This window comes from Diadema setosum, chromosome 10 (genome assembly GCF_964275005.1).
Source record: "Diadema setosum chromosome 10, eeDiaSeto1, whole genome shotgun sequence".
Classification (NCBI taxonomy): Eukaryota; Metazoa; Echinodermata; class Echinoidea; order Diadematoida; family Diadematidae; genus Diadema; species Diadema setosum.
This window is the reverse complement of record NC_092694.1, coordinates 6,092,516-6,119,006: the sequence shown is the minus strand read 5'-3', so window position 1 is coordinate 6,119,006 and position 26,491 is coordinate 6,092,516. Positions and strand designations below refer to the sequence as shown.

At 38.3% G+C, this 26,491-nt stretch overlaps 1 protein-coding gene across 1 annotated transcript in view; it reads left to right on the top strand.

The window, feature by feature from the left end:
* Window positions 1–26,491, top strand: part of LOC140234444 (axotactin-like) — a 66,636-nt gene that overhangs the window by 5,587 nt on the left and 34,558 nt on the right. The window contains exons 2-6 of the mRNA XM_072314489.1: window positions 17,847–18,227; window positions 19,408–19,545; window positions 23,544–23,650; window positions 24,466–24,632; window positions 25,246–25,400. Of these exons, the coding sequence (XP_072170590.1) occupies window positions 17,847–18,227; window positions 19,408–19,545; window positions 23,544–23,650; window positions 24,466–24,632; window positions 25,246–25,400 (948 nt within the window). The remainder of the gene's footprint in view (window positions 1–17,846; window positions 18,228–19,407; window positions 19,546–23,543; window positions 23,651–24,465; window positions 24,633–25,245; window positions 25,401–26,491) is intronic.

The window sequence follows — 26,491 nt, the reverse complement described above, 5'->3', positions numbered from 1 at the left end:
CCTCAGCTGTAGGGCTTTACTGCAGGGGAGGGGGGCGGGGGATGGGAGGATGGATTGCAAAGAAATTATTTTGCATTCTTTTTAATACTGTCAGGTATAATTTGATAGAGATATAACACACTCCCTACAAAATTCTAAAATTCCCACAGACTTTCTTAGAAGCTGTAAGTTGCACTATACAAGTAGGTTAAAGTAGTAAAATATTTAGGCATGTCTTGGTGCATATACACTTGGTTTGATGCTGGCATGCACTTATGTACGGAAATCAATATCACTGTTGTTGGCATGGGAGTAGTTATTCTAAACTACCTGGCATCTCATTCATGGGTTCTCTAGGTGTATTCTATATCTCCAAGACCAAGATGGGTTTCAGATTTACGAAATAATCATGTTTGTAAATACATACATGTACTTAAAAAATACATTTCATGCTAATTGGGGGTTTTGTCAATCGTATTGTGAACTATAGAATAATGCTTTTGTGAGCACATTTTGCAAATTCATATTCCGCAACATTTTCCAATCAGTTTTGGTTGGGATTTTAGGTGCCAATTTTTCAGTTTTGAATGGTTATACTTCTGAAAACACTAATGTGAAGGTTGCACAGAGATTGGCCTCTTAAACACTCCTGTCATCAGTGGCATATGCAAAGATGAAGAGTTTAACTTTTATTGAAAAAGAGCACGCTCTGTTCTTGTTAAGTTGAAATATTTGCAATCAGAGCTGTTAAAAAAAACCACATGCACTTTTATCGGTAAATTGGCACCTCGTCTACACCCACCCTGTCCACTATCCACCTAGTCTAATGCCATCTCGTCTAAACCCACTTCGTCTACTACCAACTCGTCTACCAACCATTTTGTCTATATGCCAATTAGTCTAATTGTCATTTCGTCTACTAGCCATTTTATCTAATGTCCAATTTGTCTAAGTCACATTTCGTCTAACACCCATTATGTCTATTGACCATTTCGTCTAGTAATCATAAGGTCTATGAATAGAATAGTCTACAGCTCATTTTGTCTAATACCCAATTGGTCTACAACTCATTGTCTAATAGTCAATTAGTCTAATAACCAGTCAGTCTACTGCCAACTAGTCTACTGCCAACTGGTCTACTCCCAACTCGTTTACTCCCAATTGGTCTACACCCAATTGGTCTACTCCCAACTCGTCTACTCCCAATTGGTCTACTCCCAACTCGTCTACACCCAAGTGGTCTACTCCCAACTCGTCTACTCCCAACTAGTCTACACCCAACTTGTCTACTGCCACCTCGTCTACTGCCAACTCGTCTACTCCCAATTGGTCTACACCCAACTCGTCTACTGCCAACCCATATCTACTGCCAACTAGTCTACTCCCAACTGGTCTACTACTAGTTATATATATATATATATATATATATATATATATATATATATATATATATATATATATATATATATGAAGAGTTTGTTTGCAAAAACCGATAAGTCCATTTTTGAAGATTTTGAAGTACGGTCTCTGTCATAAAGTACAAAATAATACCTTTTAAATGATATATTGGTCACTACATATAAACGTACATTTCTGAAGTTATGGTCAAAAGAAGCACAAATTTTCTTATTATTCTCTTTATTTTTCTTGACCTTTAATCGCAAATATCTCCATTTGGCAAATATGGACTTATCGGTTTTTGCAAACAAACTCTTCATATATATATTTTTTTTTTTTTTTTTTTTTTTTTTGTTATTTAAGTTTACTTCATCCATTTTCTTTTTTCCCAATTAAATAGGTTGAACACTCTTGGTGCCCCATTTGGTTTAAATTTTTATGTTCTAATTATGACAATTTTTTAGGAAAAAAAGATAATGTCACAGTGTGAAAAACTTGCTGTGTTATTTTTGTGTTGGATGTGTAATTTATATCAGAAGCAATCATGCCGCATTTATATGTCCAAACTTCAACACTCCATCCATTCAACTTTGATACACAATCATAAGTATGGTAAAAATGAAAAGGAACACATTAGAAGTACATTATCAGTATTCTTTATTCTGTGTGCCACATACTGATGTATGTAAACGGTTAAAGGGAAGGTAAACCCAAAGAACAATGTGGATTGAGTGAAAGCAGCAACATTAGTAGAACACATCAGTGAAAGTTTGAAGAAAATCGGACAATCGATGCAGAAGTTATGAATTTTTAAAGTTTTGATGTTGGAACCGCTGGATGAGGAGACTACTAGAGGATATGACGTATGAGTGGACAACAATACAAAGAAAATATAAAGGAAATTCCACAAAAATTCACTTTTCTAGAATTATGAAAAAACAATGGACCAACCGCTTTCAGAAAGCAGGGGGAATAATTGCTACCCTTAACATATATCAATATGAAGTTGATGGAATTTGTAATTTTCATATGAGAAATGGCTTTTTGCAGAATTTTCTTTATATTTTCTTGGTATTGTTGTCCACTCATACGTCATAACCTCTAGTAGTCTCCTCATCCAGCGGTTCCAACATCAAAACTTTAAAAATTCATAACTTTTGCATCGATTGTCCGATTTTCTTCAAACTTTCACTGATGTGTGCTACTAATGTTGCTGCTTTCACTCAATCCACATTGTTCTTGAGGTTTATCTTCCCTTTAAATGCACAAAAAAGGTTGAAACATATACACAAAAATATGATTCATGCCAATATATACACGTAGCTACTACTAAGATGAATAATTTACTTGCCTGCAATGTACTCAATACACGTTTCGCGAGGAACCCTAAATAAGCATATATATGTCCAAACTTCAACACTCCATCCATTCAACTTTGATACACAATCATAAGAATAATAATCCATCCAACTACACGCCCACATCGTAACAACTAGAATAGTCTAATATTCCTCGCGAAACGTGTATTGAGTACATTGCAGGCAAGTAAATTATTCATCTTAGTAGTAGCTATATATTGGCATGAATCATATTTTTGTGTATATGTTTCAACCTTTTTTGGTGCATTTAACCGTTTACATACATCAGTACGTGCCAGACAATAAAAAATACTGATAATGTACTTATAAAGTGTTCCTTTTCATTTTTACCATTCTTATGATTGTGTATCAAAGTTGAATGGATGGAGTGTTGAAGTTTGGACATATAAATGCTTATTCAGGGTTGGAGTTGGGAGTAGACCAATTGGGAGTAGACCAATTGGGAGTAGACGAGTTGGGAGTACACCAGTTGGGAGTAGACCAGTTGGTAGTAGACCAGTTAGGAGTAGACCAATTGGGAGTAGACCAATTGGGAGTAGACCAATTGGGAGTAGACCAATTGGGAGTAGACCAATTGGGAGTAGACCAATTGGGAGTAGACGAGTTGGGAGTAGACCAGTTGGTAGTAGACCAGTTGGGAGTAGACGAGTTGGGAGTAGACCAGATGGGTATAGACCATATTGGGTATGGACAAACTAAGGGTTGGACGATATGATAACTAGACAAAGTGAATGTAGACTGAATGACTTGTAGATGAGGTGGGAGTAGACTAACTAGTAGTAGACAAAATAGATATTAGACGACATGGCAAATAGACATTGTGAGTGTAGACGATTTGGCTATTAGATCAATTGTTTTGTAGACGAAATGCTCCTTAGACGAGTTGGGTATTAGACAATACGGGTAGTGGGCAAAGTGACTATTAGACAATATGGGTACTGGACAAAACGAGTTGTAGACCAAATGGGTATTAGACTAATCGGTAATAGACGATATGCCAGTAGACCAATTGGAAAATAGACATAGTGGCTGTAGACGAGGTTACTATAAACCCTTTTATCACAACTTCAAGAATATTGTTTTGTTGCAAGTGAGATATAACTGGAAATGGTTGCTGTCTGATGAATCTTATAGACGATGGGCTTATTTTGAAATGCTTGAAAATAGTGCTTGGCCCCTTTTGCAATGAAACTCTTCATATTTTGACCTTCACATTACATAAATGTGAAGAGAGTTGTAGGAGCCAAAGATTTTTTTGTTTTGTTTTGAGGGGACCATTATATGCTGTGAGCAACCTGCAAGGAGAGTTACCTCAGTGTCTGAATGGTTCATAGCTGTATTGACGTGATTAAAAATGCACCTGAGAAACAGGATTGCAAATGTGGAATATTTTGCAGTGTGAAACACCTCCATGTATTGCAACAATGGTCCCGGATACCACAACACCGCAAGACCAGGTGATACGACTGGGGTACACTAATACCACCCCAATGCACTGCCAAGTGATGTGATAGGGGTACTAAAGGCCGCCCCCCTTTGCAGATCTTCTCCTGGTTAATGATCCTCTCGGGTTTGACCTTTGGAAAAGGATGATGGCTTTTCCCCCTAGCGATGGCAGAGATATCCGCGATCTCCTACGGGATGATGGGCTGTGACAGCATGGGGCTGCAGCACTGTACGTTGCACTTCCCTCTCCCCTTTCACTGCTCCCCCATCACTTTACCTGGGTGTCTCTTTTCCGCTCCTCTCTCTCTTTTTCATCTCTCCTTCTTGATCTCATTTTAATCTTTCCTCTCTTGTTCTACATAGGCCTACAATGTATCTGTGACTGTTGTGTTGTCCATATGTTTCTTTCTCAGTTTTATCTCTGTCTTTTTAACTTTCATTTTTGAGGTTTACTTATTTTGTTTTAATCTTCTTCTTCCTCAGCTCCTTCACTCCCTTGCTGTCTATCTATCTATTTATCTATCCATCTATCTATATCTTTTTACCTATCTATCTCTGTTCTCCCATCTGTCTAATTTGTCAAATGTCTTTTATTCTTTTCTTCTCTATCTATCTGTCTTTCTATCTGTCTATCAATCCATCAATCAATCTATCTTTCAATCTTTCTATCTATCTCATCCCTCTCCCATTTTCCATCTGTTGGTCACTCTCTCTCTTTCTGTCTATCTATATATTTTTTTCTCTCTCTGTCCCCCATGTGCCTTTTCATTACACACTCTATAAACTGTCTCATCTGTTTTAGGTGTATTCTGCTCTTGCTAGCCAATTCCTCCACTCATCTACTGAAAATTCTTTGGTTCTATTTATCTAAGAGGTTTAAGAGGTCAATCTCGCATATCTGTCCTTTTTTGTGTCTTTTTTCCCCTTCATCTCTATTACAATGTCCTTGTTTACATCATTTTTGTTGGTAAATTTCCTGTCTTATTTTCTTTTCTCTTTTATGCAATAAAATCATGTGATCTTTTTATGATGTAAATGTATTTGATTACCTCTACCTACTTTGGTTTTTCATTTATCATCCCTAAATTACCATTAGCTTTAACTTTCAAAAAATAAAAATGTCTTTACAATTGTATCTACATGTGTGCAAATCTGAAGAAGAAAAGAACTCAGCCCAAGTATATAGAAGTCTTGTCCTTTGCCAAGCAATCTTTGCCCTTGTCCAAGCTTGTCCAAGTGACATAGAATTTAATTCCTTCAGTATTTCTTAGGGGTCAGACTCATCTTAGTCAACTTCCAGAAAAGACATAATAAACTCTAGGGGTCTAAAGAAGCTCCAGTGAAAATATTGTGTCATCCATAAAGAAGAATTCTATCATAACTATAGTGTAGAATACATATGAAGAGTTTGTTTGCAAAAACCGATAAGTCCATATTTGCCAAATGGAGATATTTGCGATTAAAGGTCAAGAAAAATAAAGAGAATAATAAGAAATTTTTTGCTTCTTTTGACCATAACTTCAAAAATATACCTTTATAGGTAGTGACCAATATATCATTTAAAAGGTATTATTTTGTAATTTATGACAGAGACCATACTTCAAAATCTTCAAAAATGGACTTATCGGTTTTTGCGAACAAACTCTTCATATGTTTTGCTTTTTTTTTTTGCTCTCTCTGCACTAGTTGTGTTCTGTGGCACAAGTATTAACGGCAGTGACTTTCATAAAGAGCGTCATGTGGTAGTAGGTCTGAATGACAATTTCTACACATGCTCAAAACCAGAACTCGTTACTGGCACACTTGCGTGGAGCTTGCATGCAGGGGGTACAGTTTGATCCTCCCACGTGATTTTGAAAGGAAGCCCTCGTGTGGCGGCACCGGGGGTGAGCTCATCATGTGACCTGCACCAACTGTGATGATGTCATGAATGCTGTTCGCTACATTACCGCAGATTGCCCTACTGTTGAACCGAGATGCACAAGTTTTTGGATCACGATAGGGTTGGGGTGGGGGGGGGGGGAAGTGATGCGGAAAGGACTGCAAAGTAAGGGTTTAGAGAGAGGGGGAAGGGAAACCCCCTTCCTTAACCCCCCGACTGCTACATTGCTATAGAATCAAAATAGCACTTAATGGAAATTGTTAGTAGGAACTGGAGGGTTAAGCAGCATGTCATAGAGTACAGATGTATAAGTTACGGACAATCATCTTTATGATCGACCAGTGAGGGTTTAGAAAAAAGTTTTTTACCCTTGAAAAAAAAGTTTGGTTAAACCATATACACACAAGCAAGCAGACACACACACATGTTAAAAGTCAATAAAAATATGCTTTGCTCTGGAAGGGACGTACTACTGAGCTACTACATAAGGGGTGTAATTATTGCATAACCCAGATTGCTGATTTGCACAGCTGATGAAGTGATATGTCTGATAATATGCTAAAGGTCAGATATATAGGTTTTGATTCATTGTTATTTGAGGTTTTTAGATTTCAAGGAAGGAAATGAGTCAAGAAATGAATGCTGCCCTACCCTATAAAGTAGATGTTTGATCTGAAATTAGAACTATGTAACTATGTATGCTTGCTGCTCTTGATCCATATAACTTCTTTACAGTATATGTATCAGAATTTGCGGAACATTTCTAATGCTTTGATTACAAAAGCTTTACTTCGTTGGGAAATGAAGAATAGTTCCGATAGTTCATTTGTTGGTTATGCTGCATATACAGCTGCCCAGCAATATCACCAGCATGCTTAATCTTCATGATAGATTTTGTCCTCCTCCTCCTTTTTTTTTTTATCAGAGTAACTCCTCCACACTACTCTGCAGCTTGATCCTGAAATAACAAGCCATTCCCCAATCGGAGTTAATTCCCCGGCTGCGGTCGGTTGTTGTGCGGCACCGGCATTAGTCATATCTCGTTTCGCTGCTTCCCGGCAGTGACGACACGTGGCCTGAGCCCCCATAGGGCTGCACGACGACTTGGCTATATACGCTGCATGGAGTTGGGGGAGACTGCTTCTCGTTGAGTAAAGAACGTTTTGATACTTACGCAGCTACCGTGACTGACTCTTCTCTTTTTGCTAGCAATTTGCGAGTGTAACTGAATATGCACTCAGTGATTGTGTCCCGTTTGATTTAATTTTCTCGTCAGTGTACCTGCGTGTTGCTGACGTACTTTCTTCACAGTGACTGAGGCTCAGCGTCTCCCCCCCCCCTATATCTATCTAGTCTTCCTTACCATGAATTTCCCAATCATTACAGATGACCATGTAATAAAATGAACAACAGCCTGATAAAGATAAAGCTCATCTGATCTAGCTTGTGAAAGAGATCCATTATCTTACAAAATTCTCTCTGTACGACTGTGAAGTGGTAGCGTTTTCTCTATGTATATTGATATGGAAAGTGACTGAAAATATGCATGATTGGTGCTTCAAAGAAATTATGCAGACATGGTATTACTAAAATTACTTATTCAGGAGAAAAGAAGAGTAATATAAAGTTTTCTGGTTGAATTGAAATGTATGGGTTATCTGGCAAACTTATCAGATGTAATGAGTGGAAAAGCCAACAAGATTTGCCAGACATTGACATCCTGCAAGTTGTTGTAGGCTTGCCGCCTCTGAAGTAGAAGTCTTATGTCCTGTACATTCAAAAATCATGATTTGACATTCATTGGTTCTAAATGCAAGATAAAGAAGGAAGGTTCCCCTGTTTGACTTGTTGAAGAGAGGAACTTTGATATGTTTCTGTCAGGCTTATAAAGTTCCAGAGTTCTGCATTGATCAGTCTATCAATATTCATTTCAGATAGTAGGCCCTACAGTAAATTCATGACATAGAGATGACTTCATTTTCTCTTCTTTAAAGATATTTAAGATCTTGTCTGAGGTGTTTATAATCTATCATATTAATAATAAAGTACTATATTACATTTAGACCATCTAATTCAAGTCAGATATTGATGAGTTTCTCTCATATGAAAAGGAGACACTGATCAAGATATAACTCTGCCAATTTTTCCTTCATTTCAAGTTCTTGTCATAAAGACCTGACTATACAACCACTCCCACCCCCAACCACATCCCACCTGCCCCCCCCCCCTTATCCAAGCTTTCTTTGCCCCTTCCCAAACTCTCTCACAGCTCAACATTACCCAACTCCCCTTGCCCCCTACTGGAATCTTTCGTACCCCCTTACCCAGCTCCTTCCTTAGCTAACTCTTTCCTACCTCCACACCCGAACTGGTCCTCCCTTGCCCCCTTTTCACCTTCTCTTAGCACCCTTACAAGCCCCTTCCTACCAACCCCAGCCCTTACCTCCATCTCTTGCTTGGCTGACACTTCTCTGTTCTATTATCAAATACTATTCTCCTTATTCCCATTCTGTCTCTTCTCAGCCCCCTTAGAAAATTCTTCCCTATCCTCTTGCCATACCCCCTTTTTAACTCTTCATAAAACCCTTACCAAACTCCTCTGTTACTAAACCATTTCCTGGCTCTTGCCCCACCCTAATCCTCTCTCATCCCTTTTCAACTTTCCCTAGCCAACACATAACCCTTAACCTTACATTGAAAACTAGGTGTGAGTATGCTTGGGCAGGTGTCTATGGGAAATGTGTGTTATAGCAGAATCAGCCCGCCCTCAATGGGTTAATGAACTCATTTCTCTCCTACCAAACCATTCCCCAGTTCTGTTACTAACCAATTCCTCCTTACCCTCTTTTTCCATTTCTGCCCCCCTCACCAACTCCCTCTCTACCCCCACACCCAACCCCTCCCACAGCCTTTTGTCCCCATCCCCACCTCCCAGGGGAAGTGAACTTCGCGGTTTAAGCAGTCGCATCCTGAAACCGTTGTCGAACCATTGTTTCCCCCCCTCGCCGGCCCGTGCAGGAAGTGAGCAGTTAGCACTAAATGTGACTTTCCTGACGCCATCTTGTTGTGTGATTTGTTTTGTTGTATTTTTCTTTAACCGTGGTGATAATGAGCTGCTAACTGTACCAACATATTATGTTGCTGTGACTCAACTTGTGTGTGATAAGAATCTATGCCTTGACTCTTTTTGTGTCTCAATTATATGTCATATACATTAACATAGATTACAGTGCATTGATGCTTACCATCAAGGTGTGATTAAGATTTTCACGTAGGTTTTTTTTTTTCCAAACATAATTGCACAATGTTTATTGTACTGTGCATTAGTGTTCAAGTGCAGGTCAAGCAAAGCCACATTTTCAACTTCAAACTCTCTCTTATCTTCATTAACGTCTAGAAGCATGTACACAATACCCGCAAGCAATTGATGGGTGCATGTAGGTTAGATATGTTGGACATGCAAGCACATTGGTGTGTAAAGATGTATGATTATTACATATTTGAGGCATTGTGATGGAGCATTGAAAATGCCTATCTTTGTCCGCTTGATTTTCATGAGCAATATCAGAGCATAATCAATGAAATACATAGGCTAGTATATGCGTATGAGTTACCCACAGGCTGCTTATGTAGTAAATGGCTGTGCAATAACACACGGTATTCTTTGTCTCGTCTGTTGCAAGAACGCTTGCAGAGTGCACAAGTGCCTGCTAAAAGTGTGTAAACTCTCGCCACAAGTGTGCAGACTCCTCCTACAAGTACTAGTAGGGTCTGCAAGTACTAACTAATAATCTTATTAATGTATCTCTTCCTTCACAAGGCTGTGGCGGAACGGTAGATGAGATTGTAGGGCCTACAAGTGCTTTTATAGTGTAGATTTTACTTCAAATTCCAGTAACTGAGGACCTACGTTGGTTCTAAGCCAACAGTTTTGTTTCCTTTAGATATTAGATGATATTAGTTACATTGGGTGGCTTTACCTCATGGAATACCAGGGGATATATTGCACTGTTTAGGGCTAGACAGTGAGATTGAAATCATATCTGTTTGTTGATTAAAGAAGGACCCATGATTTTATTGTAAGAACTTGCAAGTAGGCTCTGAAGACCATGTATTCTTGAAATGTCCCAGCATAGATGCACCTAAACACATAAATATGTACATATATATCTGCTGTAGTCATGCCAGATGTTTTAGGATGGTGCTTTTGATGGTGCAATTGATGGTCCTCGAGCAATATTTCAAGTAAAATGATTTTATGCACATGTTACAACAATATCTTCCTTAGATATGAACATTGATTTAAAGTGAATCTTCACTGCATCATTTTGTGCTATTTTCAAGAGCATAGCTCTTCTGTTGGAGTACAGTGAAACCATGTCTGTGGCCTATTTGTTGATTAATTTCCAATACAGTAGTTTGATGAGCTTGGATACTGAATCTAAGGCTAGCATTGACTATTACCGATACCCTTTAAGTCATGTGATAGCAATCTAATGAAAATTTTGATATAACCACTTGGCCAACGGACAGAGTGCTATTACATGATAAGGTTGGTGTCTCAGTTGCATCTTGTTCCTATGCAGGTTAAACAATGATAGTGTAATGATGTATTTCTGACAGTCACCATGTTGTAACCAAAAGTACAAATGTGAAAGGGTGCTACATAGCCTACCCTCCAGCCCTGACAAGATAATAATCAAACCTCTCACGACTGTTATCAAACATTTGGCAATCCTGACTCGACAGGAAAATACTAAGGTTTGCAACAGGAATAAAACATGACACTTATTGGTAATTGGATAAAAGAAAAATACACAACACTTGTTACTACACTAGATCATACTGATATGGAATTCACCTTCTGCCATTCAGATTGGTTTTGAGCCAGTTCAGATATTTTTACATGTGTAAACTTAAAACATAGCAAAACCAACAACTACGATTGACTAAACCATTTTGAAATGTGTTGTAGCTGTATTTATGAGAATTTTTTTTGTTACCTTGACAGTGGCCAGTTTTATAAATGTCTTCTCTCTTTTGTTTTTATATGCCCATTCTAATGTTTAATGTGATAAAATCACTGTGAAGTTGTGCTTTATGTGCTAAGCACATATTGATATTGATATTGAAGCTGCCTGTTAAAACATCCCTTTTTCATAATTGTGATTTACACATTCATATGAAAGATGAGACAAAATTAGATCCAAAAGTTTGAAGCAAAGGAAAAGCTCCCACAGAACTGATATGCAGTTGAAACATTTCCGTATAATGGGAAAATACAATTTAGACGTTAATAATGTACTCTCTTTTGAATTGAAAGTTTTCAAAGCAAAGCATAGAACTGTGGATAAATTATCACAATCTTTAAAAGAAATTAGTATCAACACAAGAGTAAGAACAGCATGAGATATTGGTGGTACCGTTGTAAAATGACGATCAGATGAAACATGTTTCTTAACTGAGATGTATCCCCTTGTGTCTAATTGAGATACATGTAGTTACTGGGCAGACAGCTACACTGTAAGTGTATGTTGAAGGGAGGCGGTTGCTACTGACTCTAGCTCGGGATGAAACGGGATTAGCCCTAAGATTAGTCCCGGGATTTTATCAGCAGACGGGCAAGAATTGGTTCCAAGATTCCTTGATACCATTTAATCTCAGACTGCTTGCCTCATCCCCCGTGAATGCACTCCCAGCAAAGGGTGCTGCAGGAAAAAAAAAAAAAACTGATTATGGACTCTGGACCTCCTCTGTGCTTTCACTGTTTTTCTGTCTGTCAAATGAGGCTGTGTTAATGGGGTGTTGCTTAACCCGTTGAGGACGAGTCCCGAGTATATTGGGGCAAGTGTCTGTGGGAAATGCGTGTTGTAGCAAAATCAGCCCATCTTCAATGGTTTGCTTTCACTGTTTTTTCTGCCTGTCATCTGAGGCTGTGCTAGTGGGGTGTTGGTTAGCCCGTTGACGACAAGTCACGAATATATTTGGGCACCTTTCTATGGGAAATGCGTGTTGCCTCAAAATCAGCCCATCTTCAAGGGGTTAACAGCACAGATCTTACTTTGTTACCCATGGGAACATGGTGGATCCTGTTCAAAATATATGGAGATTTCTTAATGTTGTAGGAAATGGGTTAATCCAAAACCTTATGGGAGGTTTATCGTTAGCTTTGCCCGACATTCCTGTCATAATGCATGATATTTTAAGAGTTTAATTGCAAAATGCCGTAAGTGACAGTTTTAAAACATTTTAAAGCAAGTCCCTCATCAGATGAACCACAATAAAAACCTTGCCAGTAATATCTTGTTTATAGGAAAATATTTGTATTCTTGAAATAATGATTTAGAATATCCTTATTTTCTCATCATTTTTCTTTGTTTTAAGCAGCTTTTGTTGCATATATCTAAAATAACAAGAAAGAAGTTGACACATTTTGCAATCAAAGTCTTCATTTATTCCAAACATGCTAAGAAACATGAATAACAATGCTATTATGTAGAGTGTAGAATGTGATATTTGCATTTGAAGTATCTCCTAAAGTTGCATTGTGCTTTGGATGTGGCAGATATATTTTACAGTTTGCACACTTTTTCAGTCTTTTTTGCACTCAAAGTTTTTTTGCCTTTGTTATGCATGTCAGGCTATTCTTAGTCTAGAAGTTGAAGAACAATGAGTGGAGGGGAGATGAGAGACATAATCTCCCTCGTCTCCTTGCAAAGACCTCCTCCCCTTAGAGCAATTGATGAATAGATGATGAATAGAACGAAACTAGTTGTTGGTACTCTGGCACAAAGTAATGGTATCTTTCGCCTGCAGAAAACAGCTAATCCGATTCTATGATTCCCGGTAGAAGTGGTTCAGAGGATGCAAAATTCACAGCTAGGCGTAATTCTTCCACAGGATGGCATATAAGATGACTTGTTCGGTTTACAGATACAACCACCACAGATATGGTACAGTAGAGTGCTGTGGGAACGGCTCCTGAAGATATGGCAAGGCAACGGTAGCGCCGCATGCGTATGAATGAGTTAGCACCTGGTGTACAGCTGTCATGGCCTAGTATTAACACCAGGAGACAGTTGGCAGTATATGACTCTTTTGTCCATTTTAGTCATTCAACATCCTTTTCATCTAGATTATAATGTCATATGATGCTGCTGCATCCAGTTTCTTGGAGAAATTTACTCGCTTGAAATATATATCAGAGATTTAGAACAGGAAAATAATGCTTAGAACAAATGAAGAGTTTGTTTGCAAAAACCGATAAGTCCATATTTGCCAAATGGAGATATTTGTGATTAAAGGTTAAGGAAAATAAAGAGAATAATAAGAAAAATTTTGCTTCTTTTGACCATAACTTCAAAAATGTACCTTTATATGTAGTGACCAATATATCATTTAAAAGGTTTTATTTTGTACTTTATCACAGAGACCGTACTTCAAAATCTTCAAATATGGACTTATCGGTTTTTGCGAACAAACACTTCAAATAATCTTTGTAATGCGAAAAGATAACAAGAGTCATTGTTTGTTATCAAGCGATAAATTTTGGAGTTTTGTGGACAATGCTGGTGAGATGATCTCATAACTCTACCTGGTAAAGAGAGATAGCGTCACAAAGTGACAAAGACAACCGCACATAATTCCTGATACATTTGCCATACATCCTATCATCTTCTGTATTCTAAGTACTGCTTTTTTACAAATTTGTGCATTTTGCACTTTAATTTAATATGTAGACAAAAATATGCCTGTTTTCATGGACGGGATGGACAAGACTGACGAACTGAAGACAAAATAGCAGACAAGAACGCAAACAAGAGACAGAAGCAGTAACAGAACAACAGAAACAACAAACATAAACAGCGATCTTTGGCAGAAGCATGCCGAGAGAAACAGAAGATAGTTGCTGGGGAAAACGAAATTTTGACGCCTTGAAGAAAGACAAGAAAATAGAAAATAGAGGGATATATGAACCGAAGTAGCACACGGAGAGTCAGCTACTACTGGGCTTCCAGACTTCTTCCACTTTGTTATCTGTTTGTATATACGACGGTTCAAATTAGGATCTTTTCGTTCATGTTCTTCTCCAGAGGGACCCACATACTACAAGCTCTGTCTTTTTAGTGGGTCCCTCCATTTTTCGCATTTAAAACAACGGTATACATGTATTTCGCTTTGATCACTTATGTTTCTTTCTTGCAATACAATGTATGATTACTTTAGGTCCTCAATTGTTATAATCTTTTTATTTCACTATGTTCTACTTACCTTATTTTCTGTTACAAAATGAAGTGAAACATATGTTTTTTGTTGAAAAATGAAATAAACTTTGAACTTTGAACTTTGAACCAGTGCTCGTATCCATTTTCTTCACATGAAAATTTTCCGCATTAAGATATGAGAAGATAAAAAGTGTTCATGTTGCTATCTGATAATGAACTTTCCACTCATCTAACCTAATTATCCAGGATTATGGCTTAAATTTTCTGTGTTGAGTTGGGCTGCCCTGAAGTTGAGAAGTGTGTCTTGGAAAGATGCCATCTTTAAAAATGCTGTAGTTATAGCGGGGGGGGGGGGGGGGGGGGTGATGAGAGATACAGAGAGAGAGAGAGAGAGAGAGAGAGAGAGAGAGAGAGTAACGATAGAAGCGAAATAGAAAAATAGGGTAAAGAGAAATACAAGTAGAAAATACATCAAGAGAATGAGAGCAACAAAGTCATATGGGACCAAAGTTGAAGAAAATAGAAAGAGAGGATTAGATGGATGGAATGGACCGAAGGTGAGAAGGGAGAATCAGAGAAAAATAATGAGATGGAGAGGGAGAGACTGAAGGAAGGCCAAAAAAAGAAACAACAACACACACACAAAGAGAGAAAGGAGAGAGAGAGAGAGAGATAGAGGGATAGAGGAGAGTAAGAGACAGAAATAGGATGAAGAAAAAAGATGAAGAGAAAATATTTAGAGAGAATGAGAGCAGAATGAGAGTCAGATGAGACAAGAATTGAGAAAAAGAGAGAAAAAGGATGAGACTGACAAAACAAAAAGACAGAAAAGGGCAACAAGGGGAGTAGGACAGAAAAAGACAAGGTAGATCAGAGAGAAACAAGAGACTGAGAGAGAGAGAGAGAGAGGGGAGAGAAGGACAGAGATTATTCAAAACATTAAAAAGAAGCAAAGAGAAACAGAGAAAGGATGGAGGTAGAAAAAGAGAGGGAGAAAAAGATTCACTTCTATGATACTTTGGCTGCAGAAAAGACTATTGCAGTAACATAATCTATTTCCCCAACCTACGGAAAGAATTTTGAGTAGATCACATCTAGGAGCTTAGTTTGAGGATGGCAAAGAGAAATTCAGTCAGACTCCTCACCTGGGGCTACAAGTATCTAAATGGTGATTTTCAGCAGCCAAAATTAGCAACTCTCAAATTCTCTGGGAAGTTGAGGCTATACGGTGTCGTCAATACTCTGGGTTAAAGGGAAGGATGCAGTTCAGATGAAGCAAAATTTGTCAGCAACAACATGTAATTGCAGACAATGCATCGCTGTCGCCTTTTTCTGAATAAATGGAGCTTTGTTAAGGCTATACTTTGGAACTCCTATATCAATGTTTATGCACATGATAGTCTGTGTGTGCAGTATGTAATGCACATTGAAGATGATTAGGACAGAATAATCAATTGGAAATTTGTTGAAAACATTCAGTATGAAATTATTCATATTACTTCATTACTTTCTCCCCAACACCAAAAGAAAACAAGAAAAAAAGAAAATAATTGATACTCTGAGCTAGTTTGGTATTGAGTAAAGCGAGGGCTATTTTTCCCCAAGTACAGCTCTCTTTTTTTTTCAGCTGCAATCCATCCATTAAAGGTATTTCCATAACCCAAGTTGATTGATAGATCTTGGCTGATGGGAGCTATGGATGAGATTCACATGGCTTCTTACCAACCAACTTGGACATCTCTTCTAACAAGGATATTGTCATGGCGACCGCATCAATGGGGGGAAAAAAAGTCTCCCGACAGAATCCTCCAATCTGTCATCATCCATCTCATTTCTACCAAATTCTGTTTCAATTTTCTTGAATGACCCAGCCGGGAGGATTGTGCTGATGTATGAGAAGCCCCGCTTAAAATGCATGCTCGCATTCATTCCCTTCCCCAAAGTCAAACAGGGTGTCTGTTATCTTAAGCTGAATATCTGCACAACTTTGTTTTCCTTTTGCACTGGGGGAGGAACGGCCCTACATCAGTGATTCATGATGAACCCCAATTGAATAATTCGACTGAAGGTCCCATAAGTAAAGTGTCATGGCTGTAGTAAAGGTTGGGCTGAGATGATGCCAGGAGATCACGGAGAATTGTGGTGATAGAGACAGAGAGGGAGAGATAGAGAAGGAGAAATGTGTGTTGAGATAGAGATAGCAAGTGGAGTATAGAAAGATATAATATGAAAGGAATACATTTAAGTTTAAGAAAGATGTAGCCATAAAGAGGTAGAGAAGGGGGGTGGGGAGAGAATGAGATAAATTTGAATATATGAAGATAGAAATATATAAACAGGAATAGAGAGAGAAAAAAAGAGATTGGAATATATGGAATGAGAGAAAGATGGTACCCTGGGAAAGGCAGAGAGATAAAGAGAGATATTAAGAGATAGCAAGGGTGAAAGAAGTGTGTGGGACAGATGATAACGTGAAAAGTGTGACAAAAGGTAATTTTTTTTTAAAATATGAGACTTGATTATGAAGAAATGTTGAAATTGAAAAAAAAAAAACCTCAAAAAAAGATAATTGACATATAGCTTCTTAATGACAGAAGGGTTTAGATAACAGAGAAATAATGAGGATAGTAGATTTGAACTCATCACAGTAACAAAGGATGTGAGGAAACATTTCTAAATTGAAATGCAATAGAGACCAAGTATATGAGAAGCCTTTTTTATTATGAAGTGGTTTGATGGTAAATCTTTTTAGCTCAGTGTTTTGCAGCTCATTCTGGTCTTCATGCTTAGAGAACCAGTGATTTTATGTGGCTGATATTTCTAGCTCTCTGTAAATCATGACAATATTTTTTGTTTTGCCTGAGATTATGCATTGAAACTGGCAAACTTGTTTTGTATGATTATTCATGCTTTGATGGACAATGCACGTGTTTGTCTGTGTGTGTGTGTGTGTGTGTGTGTGTGTTTCTGACAGTCTGTCTGTCTTTCTTTGTATGCGTCAGTGGATGAATGAATGTTGTGTATATATTTGATACTCTTGTAAAATTCTGATTGTCATACAATCGCAGTGTAAAAATTTTTCTTATTTGCTATTTATACAGTCTTGCTAACAATTTTATAAAATTTGAAAGCAGTACATTTTGCTTTACTGTAAAGGAACTGCAAAGTAGAGTACAAATTCAATCTCAGTGTCTTTATGTGGACATGAAAACTAAATATGATGCCTTATTTTAGCTTGCCCAAAGGACCAGTTGGCACAAAATATTAAAAGCATAAAGAAATTGTACTGTGCTGATGGGAAGAATCAGTCAGAGCCTTACCATAAGTTGATTTCCTAGGTTAATCTGTATCTTAATCTATCATCCAAAAAGGTCTGATGAGGTAGATGAGAAACATTTCCCTGAGGATGCAAATTGAATAAATTATATAGTAGATTGAATAATGAATTGAATGAGATGGAATTTTAAATCGTTCTCTGCAATGCACTCCTCAGTTCAATTTAATAACAAATATTTTTTTTTCCTTCAACTTATTTAGGTCTGTCTGCCTTCGATGAGTCTAGTCTGCCTCGGAGCTTTGATCGCATGATGGGCTGCATCAGCAATGTCCAGTTCAGGTGGACAGTCGAGGCACCCCAAAGCAATGGCTCCGCCCAAAACCCCGCCCCGATTGCCAACACTGCTGCTCCGCCCACCCAGGCCCCAGGGGCGTCGACCGCCTCGCAGACCTCTCCTGCCTCTTCCACATTGTCGACACCTGCGCCAGTGGAGAGCACGACTGCGGCAGCACCTGCTCCTAGAGGTGATGGGGTAGCCACAGCGGCCAGTGCCACCGAGAGGAGTGGCTCCCCAACAACGGGCGGGGCAGGGGAAGCCAGCCCCACCCCTGCACCAGGCGAGATTCCCATCTCCTATAGAGGTACACCCTTATACCTCACATCTATATGCTTATTGTCATAGGACAACTAATTCCCTGGCAGTAAAGATGTCTCTGAAAAGATCTATCTTTTTTTTAACTCTAAAATCATGAATGCCCCTGACAGTAGCACCATGGACATTTTTTGCCCTGATTGCTACAGACAACTTTTCTTCAAGGTGACTCAAAATTATCCCTGAAGAGAGTGTCTTATGGGATACTTGTCTAGTTCTTCAGCATCTTAATGTAGTAATCTTTACTGTACTCTTTATTGCAGCAATATTCACCATGTCAGTCAGATGACAGCATTTGTTTCAAGATTTTCTTTTTTGACCTCACATTCTATGTTATATTATCGCATTCTGTGTGCAAACCTGGCAGCCTGTTTATTATAAAGTCTATGGGCATTTCAGAATTCAGTATGGAATGGGTTATTATAATTATGTAATTCCAAAACTTCAATCCTGCTCTTTTGCAACCATAGACTAGTGTAAACTAAAAAAATCCATTTTTGGTTACTCTTTTGGTGCTTTTGTGATGCATTGTCACATAATAGTAATAATAGTTGAAATTTTTAGAGTGCCTTTTCCACTGGATACCAAGAGCTATTAAATTGACATTACATGCAGTTCGACCTCGATTATCCGGCCATGTCGGGACCGGCGCTTATCCGGATGTAAGCGAATTGGCCGGATATGGGAGACACAATGTTAGTGTACATAGCTGCCATCCAAGCTGCCGTCCCAGTGCACTGGCAGCTAGGCAGTTAACGTACCCCGCAACGCTGGTGTAATCTATGCTAGCCTGCGCAAAATTGTAGTCCCTTACTTTTACGATGATAATGTGGTGTGAATTTATGTTAGTTCTGTCGGGAATATTGTGGGTAAACCATGTGAGTTTTGTAGAAATTTTAATTGAGTTTAAAGTCACTGTTTTTCCTCAATTTTTTGATGAAAAAAAAAAGAGTCCTTCACTGCCTGAACGCGTCCGGATAATAGAGATTTCCGGATAAGAGGAGGCCGGATAATCGAGGTCAAACTGTATTGCCATGTATTCATTTTCCTGTGCTTGTGAGGTTATATTTTGACTACTTTCTTCCTTCTTTCTTTTTCTTCCTTCATCTCAATCTCTCACTCCTCCCCGCCCCATATCCTCAAAAATTCCTCCTTGTTTCTTTCTCCAGTCATGGTTGAGGATGGATGCATCAACGGATGCGATTTTAGCAACCCGTGTATCCATGGCGATTGCGTCAATCACTATGCCTCCCTCACCTGTGACTGTTTCATGAGTGGCTACGAAGGCCCCACATGCAACAAGGAAGGTAAGAGAAGAAGTGATAGCTAGCCTTTGACAACACACTGTATATGCCATATATTTAGCATTTAGCAAGTCTGATTTTTTGTTGTTGTGACTTTGGACTTTCCAACGATTTGTGAGTAGTTAAATTCATGATTGTAGAGTACTGAAATGGACAGGGTAATGTACATGTGCATGTCACATTCATGTCAGGATTCAAATGCCTGTTTTCATGTATTGTTAAATTCATGAATAGCACCCGACTCACATAATGTACAAAAATGAAAACCCTACTAAATGTATAGCATGTACATCAGCTGTGTTAAACGGATAGTCACCTGCTGAAATGAAGTTGAAATTTCAGTGTGAACAAAAATGCAGGTGACAATCTAGTGATAATGATTAAAATTATTAAAGCAAAAATAATGGCATTTTCAAAGATATAGTATTCAGAAAGAAATATATCATTTGGACTTAAAGGCCCGAATTCACGAAGGTGGTACAAATGAAACCATGGTTTCAACCATGGACAAAAACCATGGGGCGCCAAGTGTTGCATGGAATATTTCGTTACAAAATCAGTCATTTCGTCAATGAAATGATTATTTTGTAACGAAATGACAACATTTTGAAACTAAATTAACATTTCGTCCATGAAATGATGTGTGTAATTTCGTTAACGAAAAGGTCATTTTGTTGACGAAATGACCAATTTCGTAATGAAATATTCCGTGCGACAAGTGTTGCATGGAATATTTCGTTACAAAATCAGTCATTTCGTCGATGAAATGATTATTTTGTAAGAAAATGACAACATTTTGAAACTAAATTAACATTTCGTCCATGAAATGATATGTGTAATTTCGTTAACGAAAAGGTCATTTTGTTGACGAAATGACCAATTTCGTAATGAAATATTCCGTGCAACACTTGGCGCTCCATGGTTTTTGTCCATGGTTTCATTTGTATCACCTTCGTGAATTCAGGCCAGAAAGATGAAGAAAGAAATAGACAGTAGTTTAGTCAATAATTGCATTACAATATCTGATTACTTGTCTGTGCATGGTGTATAACCTTCATGATACTATGTGATAATGGTCTTTTAGTGTGTAAGGGAATAACACTATAATAAGAGAATAGTCGTGCTTTATGCTGCTGAATTTATGCACAGCACACCCAACACAAATTTGATTCAGAACAACTCAATACTTCCTCTAACGTCTTGTGTTTCTGATTCTAATGTTGGTATTGTAGTCTCTCTATTATTTTTATTATTATTATTGTATATCCCTTGTATTCCTCTGTGTCTTAGGATAATCACATTGCTACTGTATACCCGTGTCTTGCACGTATGCATTCATGCACCCAACACATATTTCCAGAAATTAACAGTAAATTCAATTACACTGCATTGAATTGAAATAAAATGAAGCAACAAAGATCCTAAATTGAGTGCATGCAACATTAAGGGCAACATTTCATCCACAAATAGGACTTCACAGACCTTTAAAGGGCATGTATAATCTCAAAAGAAAAAAAAAGACAAAGTGGACTGACAAATTACCTTCATAACGAGGCGTCCTTCTTTCGAGACCCTGTACTGAGAAATTCTTCCACGATACTGCACTAGGCTGACTAACTCAGAAACAATGTGTTAATTCTGGATACGTGAGCGAGAGCGCAGGGGGAGTGCAATTCCAATTATAGTTCCACATCCAGGGTAGATGACGGAAACGGGAGGGCAAGTGTGTCGTCTGGAGTTAAAAATAAAAAAAGAAGAAGTTCAGGTTGAATGTCGATCGAGAGAAGCCTGGGAAGGCTGGGGGAGAGAGTTAAGACATACTAAATTAAGGCAGGAATACTAGAATGAACACGCGTCTTGTGGGACTTGTGCTCCGTGTTCAAAGGAAGCCTTTTGAACAGGACACCTCTGTAATTTCATTTTGCCTTTTAACCTCACCACCTAAGTCACAATGCCATGCCAAGCTTTTCAAATCTCTGTTGTATAAGATACAATTTTTTTTAGATGAATGTAAACAACACTTCAACATAGTCACAATCTATTTTCTGGGATTTATGTCTTATATTTAACATCTGACATTAAGCTCATTATAAAGAAGGAAGCGGTAAGAGTCCTGTAGATACTTGATAAGGTAATATGCTTTGCAAATTGTGATTCTGTCATTTCATTTTTCATTGTGAGATTAGAAAGAGAATAATATATATATCAAATGACAGAATAATCCACAGTCTTCACACTGTGGTGACATTTGCCAAATTACAGTGAATCTCATTTAAGATGGTTTGATATCAGATTGGATTGAATTTGCATAGAAGAGAGGAGAGGAAGAGCCTACAGGAAGAGGAGGAGGAGGAGGGGGGGGGGAGAAATAAACTGTATATCTGCCATTTTGTATGATTTCTAATTGCTCTACTAATTGGGTATGTGAAGGACAATTATTGTGTAATATTGAAACTAGAAGAGGCATGTTTCAAGACCTACCTGTATATTCATGGCTATATTCATCCATAAGTAGATCAATGCTGCATCTGGGAGTTGGTGGGTGGTGGGGGGGGGGGGGGGGAATTGAGATTGGAGAAAGGTTAGATGAGAAGGGTATGCAAGTTTTCCAATAGAATAGGTTTATGGATTGGGGAGGGGGAGGAATTAGAAGGGGTGAGAAAGATGGTGCTGGGAGTGGAAGGGGAATGAGGGTACACATATTTTTTTTTTTTTTATCAGACTAGTTCAAATGTGGTGAAAAGCTATCAGACATTGCCTGGGACTTTGCCACTTGTGATCGCATAATTAGTCGCGATGTCATCTGACCTGGCCTCGTGTGTTTGCCGGCAGTTCGAGTCAGCGGCAAACCTGCGTTGAGTCAGCGAACCGTGTTCCCCGGGGGGATGTTAGACACGTGATGGTGTCGTCAAACTACTTACATTACTTTCCTGTCAGCACCAAAGTGCATGCACTCTCAAAGCGCTACTTCTGATTGTAGTCACTGCTATGGAAATAGATAGGAAATCATCTATCTCTACAGTGATTTATATCTATCTTTATACAAACAGTTCTCCTTTTCTACAAACTATATAAGCATATTTGTACAATCCAATGACAACATATGTATATTTTGAAAGCAGAATGAAACCCAATTTATATATTTGTGGAATTCAGCAATAGTAGTACATGTAGAATACATCAGTGCAGCTTGAGGAAATTGGACAATCTGTTAAAAAATGATGAGATTTTGAAGTTTCTGAGCAGCCGTTGCTGGATGAGAAGTCTACAACATGTCAAGATGTCATGCATAGACAACAACAATGAAAAGTGAATTCAACATACATATTGTTTGTTTTCTAGAATAGTAAAAAAGCATTTGACTGTATAATGCCTTGTTCAGAAAACAGGGAAATTATATTACTCTGGAATTAACATGTTATTTATCCCACCTAATTATGTCAATGTGAGGAGAAAATGCACTTTTCATTAAAAAAAGTAATTTTGTGGAATTCATTCTCTTTGTGTTTTCTTTACATAGTTTGTCCATGAGTAGCGCCACAAACTCATGTAAACCTTCTCATCCAATGATAATAGAACCAAAACTTTAACAGTATCTGTATATCTATTTATATATATATATATTTTTTTTTTCAATAGATTGTCCAATTTTCCTCGAACTTTGCTGATATAAAATGTGTATGCTACTAATATTGCTGCCTTCACTTAATCCATGTTTACATTTGGGTTTCATTCCCCTTTTAAGGTGCATACACTTGCAAGTACGAGTACGCTGGTCAATGGACATTGGCCTGGGCATGGAATTTGTGTCCATAGCAGGCTACAGTCAGAGTCACTATTGCACCCCATGACTCTTGTCAGAAGTGTGATTCAGAAATGTGGCTGCAAATTACTTCTTTCGTAAGTGTGGATTATCTCCTCCTTATGAGAACCCTTTGCCCCACCCGAAATTAATCACCCCAAGTATTGATGTATGTTTCAATTGCCCTCTTCTTTAACAGGTGCAACCCCCCTCACCCTGAGTGGGTTTCAGTACTTGACACACGCCCTCTACCTGGGAGAAATGGACTCTTACCACGCAAGGAACCTCGTCAGCATGAAATTCAAGGTACTTTTCGACAGATGTAAAAGTGCATTCACATCATATCAAATGGATGCAAGGGATAGGATGTAGAGAAGGCACTCAGTGCCTGGGTGGTTGTATAGAAATAATGACTTTCTGATTCTCATATGATAAAATGGGAAATTGAAAGAGAAATGATGTGTGATGCAGGAAATCATTAGAAAATTCAACTTTACCAGTTTATATTCCGCTCTTTCTACTTCCCAGGTATTATTTTTTTTTTCATCTTTTTCCAATCCTTATTTATTATCATCCTTATCATTAAACTTCTTTAGAGGATTGTTGTTGTCATCATTACCACCATCATCACCCTCATCTCCTTCCCTCCTCCTCCATCTCCTCCCCATCTCCTCCTCAACTCCTCCTCTTCATTCTCCTCCACTTCTGCCCCCCTCCCTTCTTCTCCTCCTCTTACTCTCACTCCTCTCCTCTCCTCCTTCTGCCCCTCTTCCTCCTTCTCTTCTTCCCCCTTTTCTTCCTTCTCCTCCTCCTCCTCCTCTACCCCTCCTCTTTCTCTTCCCCTTTTCCTCCTTCTCCTCCTCCTCTCTACTCCCCTCCCTCCTCCTCCTCCTCCTCCTCCTCCTCCTCCTCCTCCTCCTCCTCCTCCTCCTCCTCCTCCTCCTCATCATCATCATCATCATCATCATCATCATCATCATCATCATCATCATCATCATCATCATCATCATCCCCCTCAACCTCCTACTCATCATCATGATAGTACCACTGTAGACTTTTTCTTTGAAAGCCACCAGCTGATCTCCGGGCATTTCATCAAGTTTGCCTGATTCCTCGTACAGATTAACCCATCCCACCGAGCCGCTGTGCTTTACTACGCCAACGGGGCCCTCCCAATCCAAACCTATCTGGCTGTCTTCATGAAGGAGGGCCTGCTGTCAGTCAACATCAAGTATAGTAATGCCGACGTTCTTGAATTTGAGGACATTGGTGTTGCCAACGACAACAGGTAAGCTGTAATCGATTGTTTTGCCATATTTTACTAATGCCTCACCTGCCTGCCAAATCGTCCGCTGCTTATACAATGATGAACTCCTAGATGAAGATGATTTTGGGAACAGATAATGATGAGAGTTAGAAATAATGTGAAAGTGCAAATTACACTGCTTCTTCAAAGTAATATGGGCCGTGACGCAAGAAAGGCCCTTATTATCGTTGTCTCATACAAATGCCAGAAAGCGGTATGGAAGTTTGACAAACTGATATGCACACACACACAAAAAAAAAAATCAGTCAGCTAGCTGTGCGCACATACATAGATGCATCGAAAAGTGGCAGGATTTGGACAAAACATGCTTTTTTATATGGTATAATTGGGACATTTGGGAGTGGAATTTCAGAAAACTGTTTGCATACTTTTTGTATCTAGACACATCAGAGATCATTCTGCAATGTGGCAGTGAAAACTCCTTTTCAGTGTTTTTTGCAACATCAATATGATATGAATGTTCTTTTTATGTGAATTGAAAGTTTTAAACTTAAATTAATTGAATCTTGAAGTTTTAAACTGCCATGCCTTCTTAAGCAGGATTAAAGCAAGATCCATTTTTCTCTCACCTCAGGTGGCATTTTATTTCCGTGGAGCAGAATGAGAGGGTTGTCACAGTAACCATGGATAACACAACATCCTCTCACACACTCCAGGGGAGCAACATCGCCTTCACCTTCAGACCAACCAGCCACATCGGAGGAGGAGATGACCTCTCTGGTTACCCAGGTAACAGGATTCTGGATTGATTTCTTTCTCTTTTTAGATTCGCAATTAAACAAATACCAAGACAATCAAACCAAACTGAAAAGATTTACATTGAACCCCTTACCTATTAATACTGAGGCCTGCCGGGTATTGTGTCGAGTCTGTAGAGATTTCTGTCTCCTGTGGGGAACAGGTTAAAGGCATAATTTACCATTTACAAATGAAACAAAAACCCAGCATTAGTGCTTTTAAATGGTTCTAAAATGTCAGTTACAGATAGAAACAACCACTGTAAAAATTTGAATCAGTATAATCAATGTTAGATGTTGTTAAATACACAAAATGTGAACTGTAGTTATAATAGAAATGTTTCCAGACTGAACCATCTACAGTTATGATTTATTGAGAAAAACCCTGATATCTCCTTAGATTTTTGGTTTTATTGCGAAAATTTTATATGGTAGAATGTTTTGTGATACAACAGACCTACACATCAAATGTGATATCTAGAACAATTTTGAAATCACTGCTCCCAAAGGTAAGCTGGACTTTTCAGGTGAGTGGTGTTGATTAACATTGCTTGATTTTCGCAGTCTATCAAGTTCATAGGATTAAAATATTCTTTGCCACAACACATTTCTCTTCCGATGATTCATGAGAACCATAGAATAAACAAGTAGAATGGCCTACTTCAACCTTTTCTCTGCCAATATGAGCCAAATGCGCACAAATTTCACTTATCCACCTATGGACATGTAATTAAAGGGGGAATCCACCACAAAATAAATAAACTCTAAAAGAAAGAAAAAAAAATTCCCTACATAATGTTGCAAAATTTACAAAAATTGGATGAGAAATACAGAAGATATAACATTTGTAAACTGCACTTTTTTTATCAGAAAACATTTCTTGACCAGTCCTTATGAATATTCAAATGAGCTAATTTATGATGCCATATCCTCACAATTTTTCATCAACTATGTTATGTATGAAATCCAGAAAAAAAAGAAATGTTATACTAGCGAATACAGGTAAAGGCATATTCCCATATCAAAATATATCAGAGTTAACATTTGTTCTTTTTTTTTTATTGTGGGAGGTTTTAAGACAAG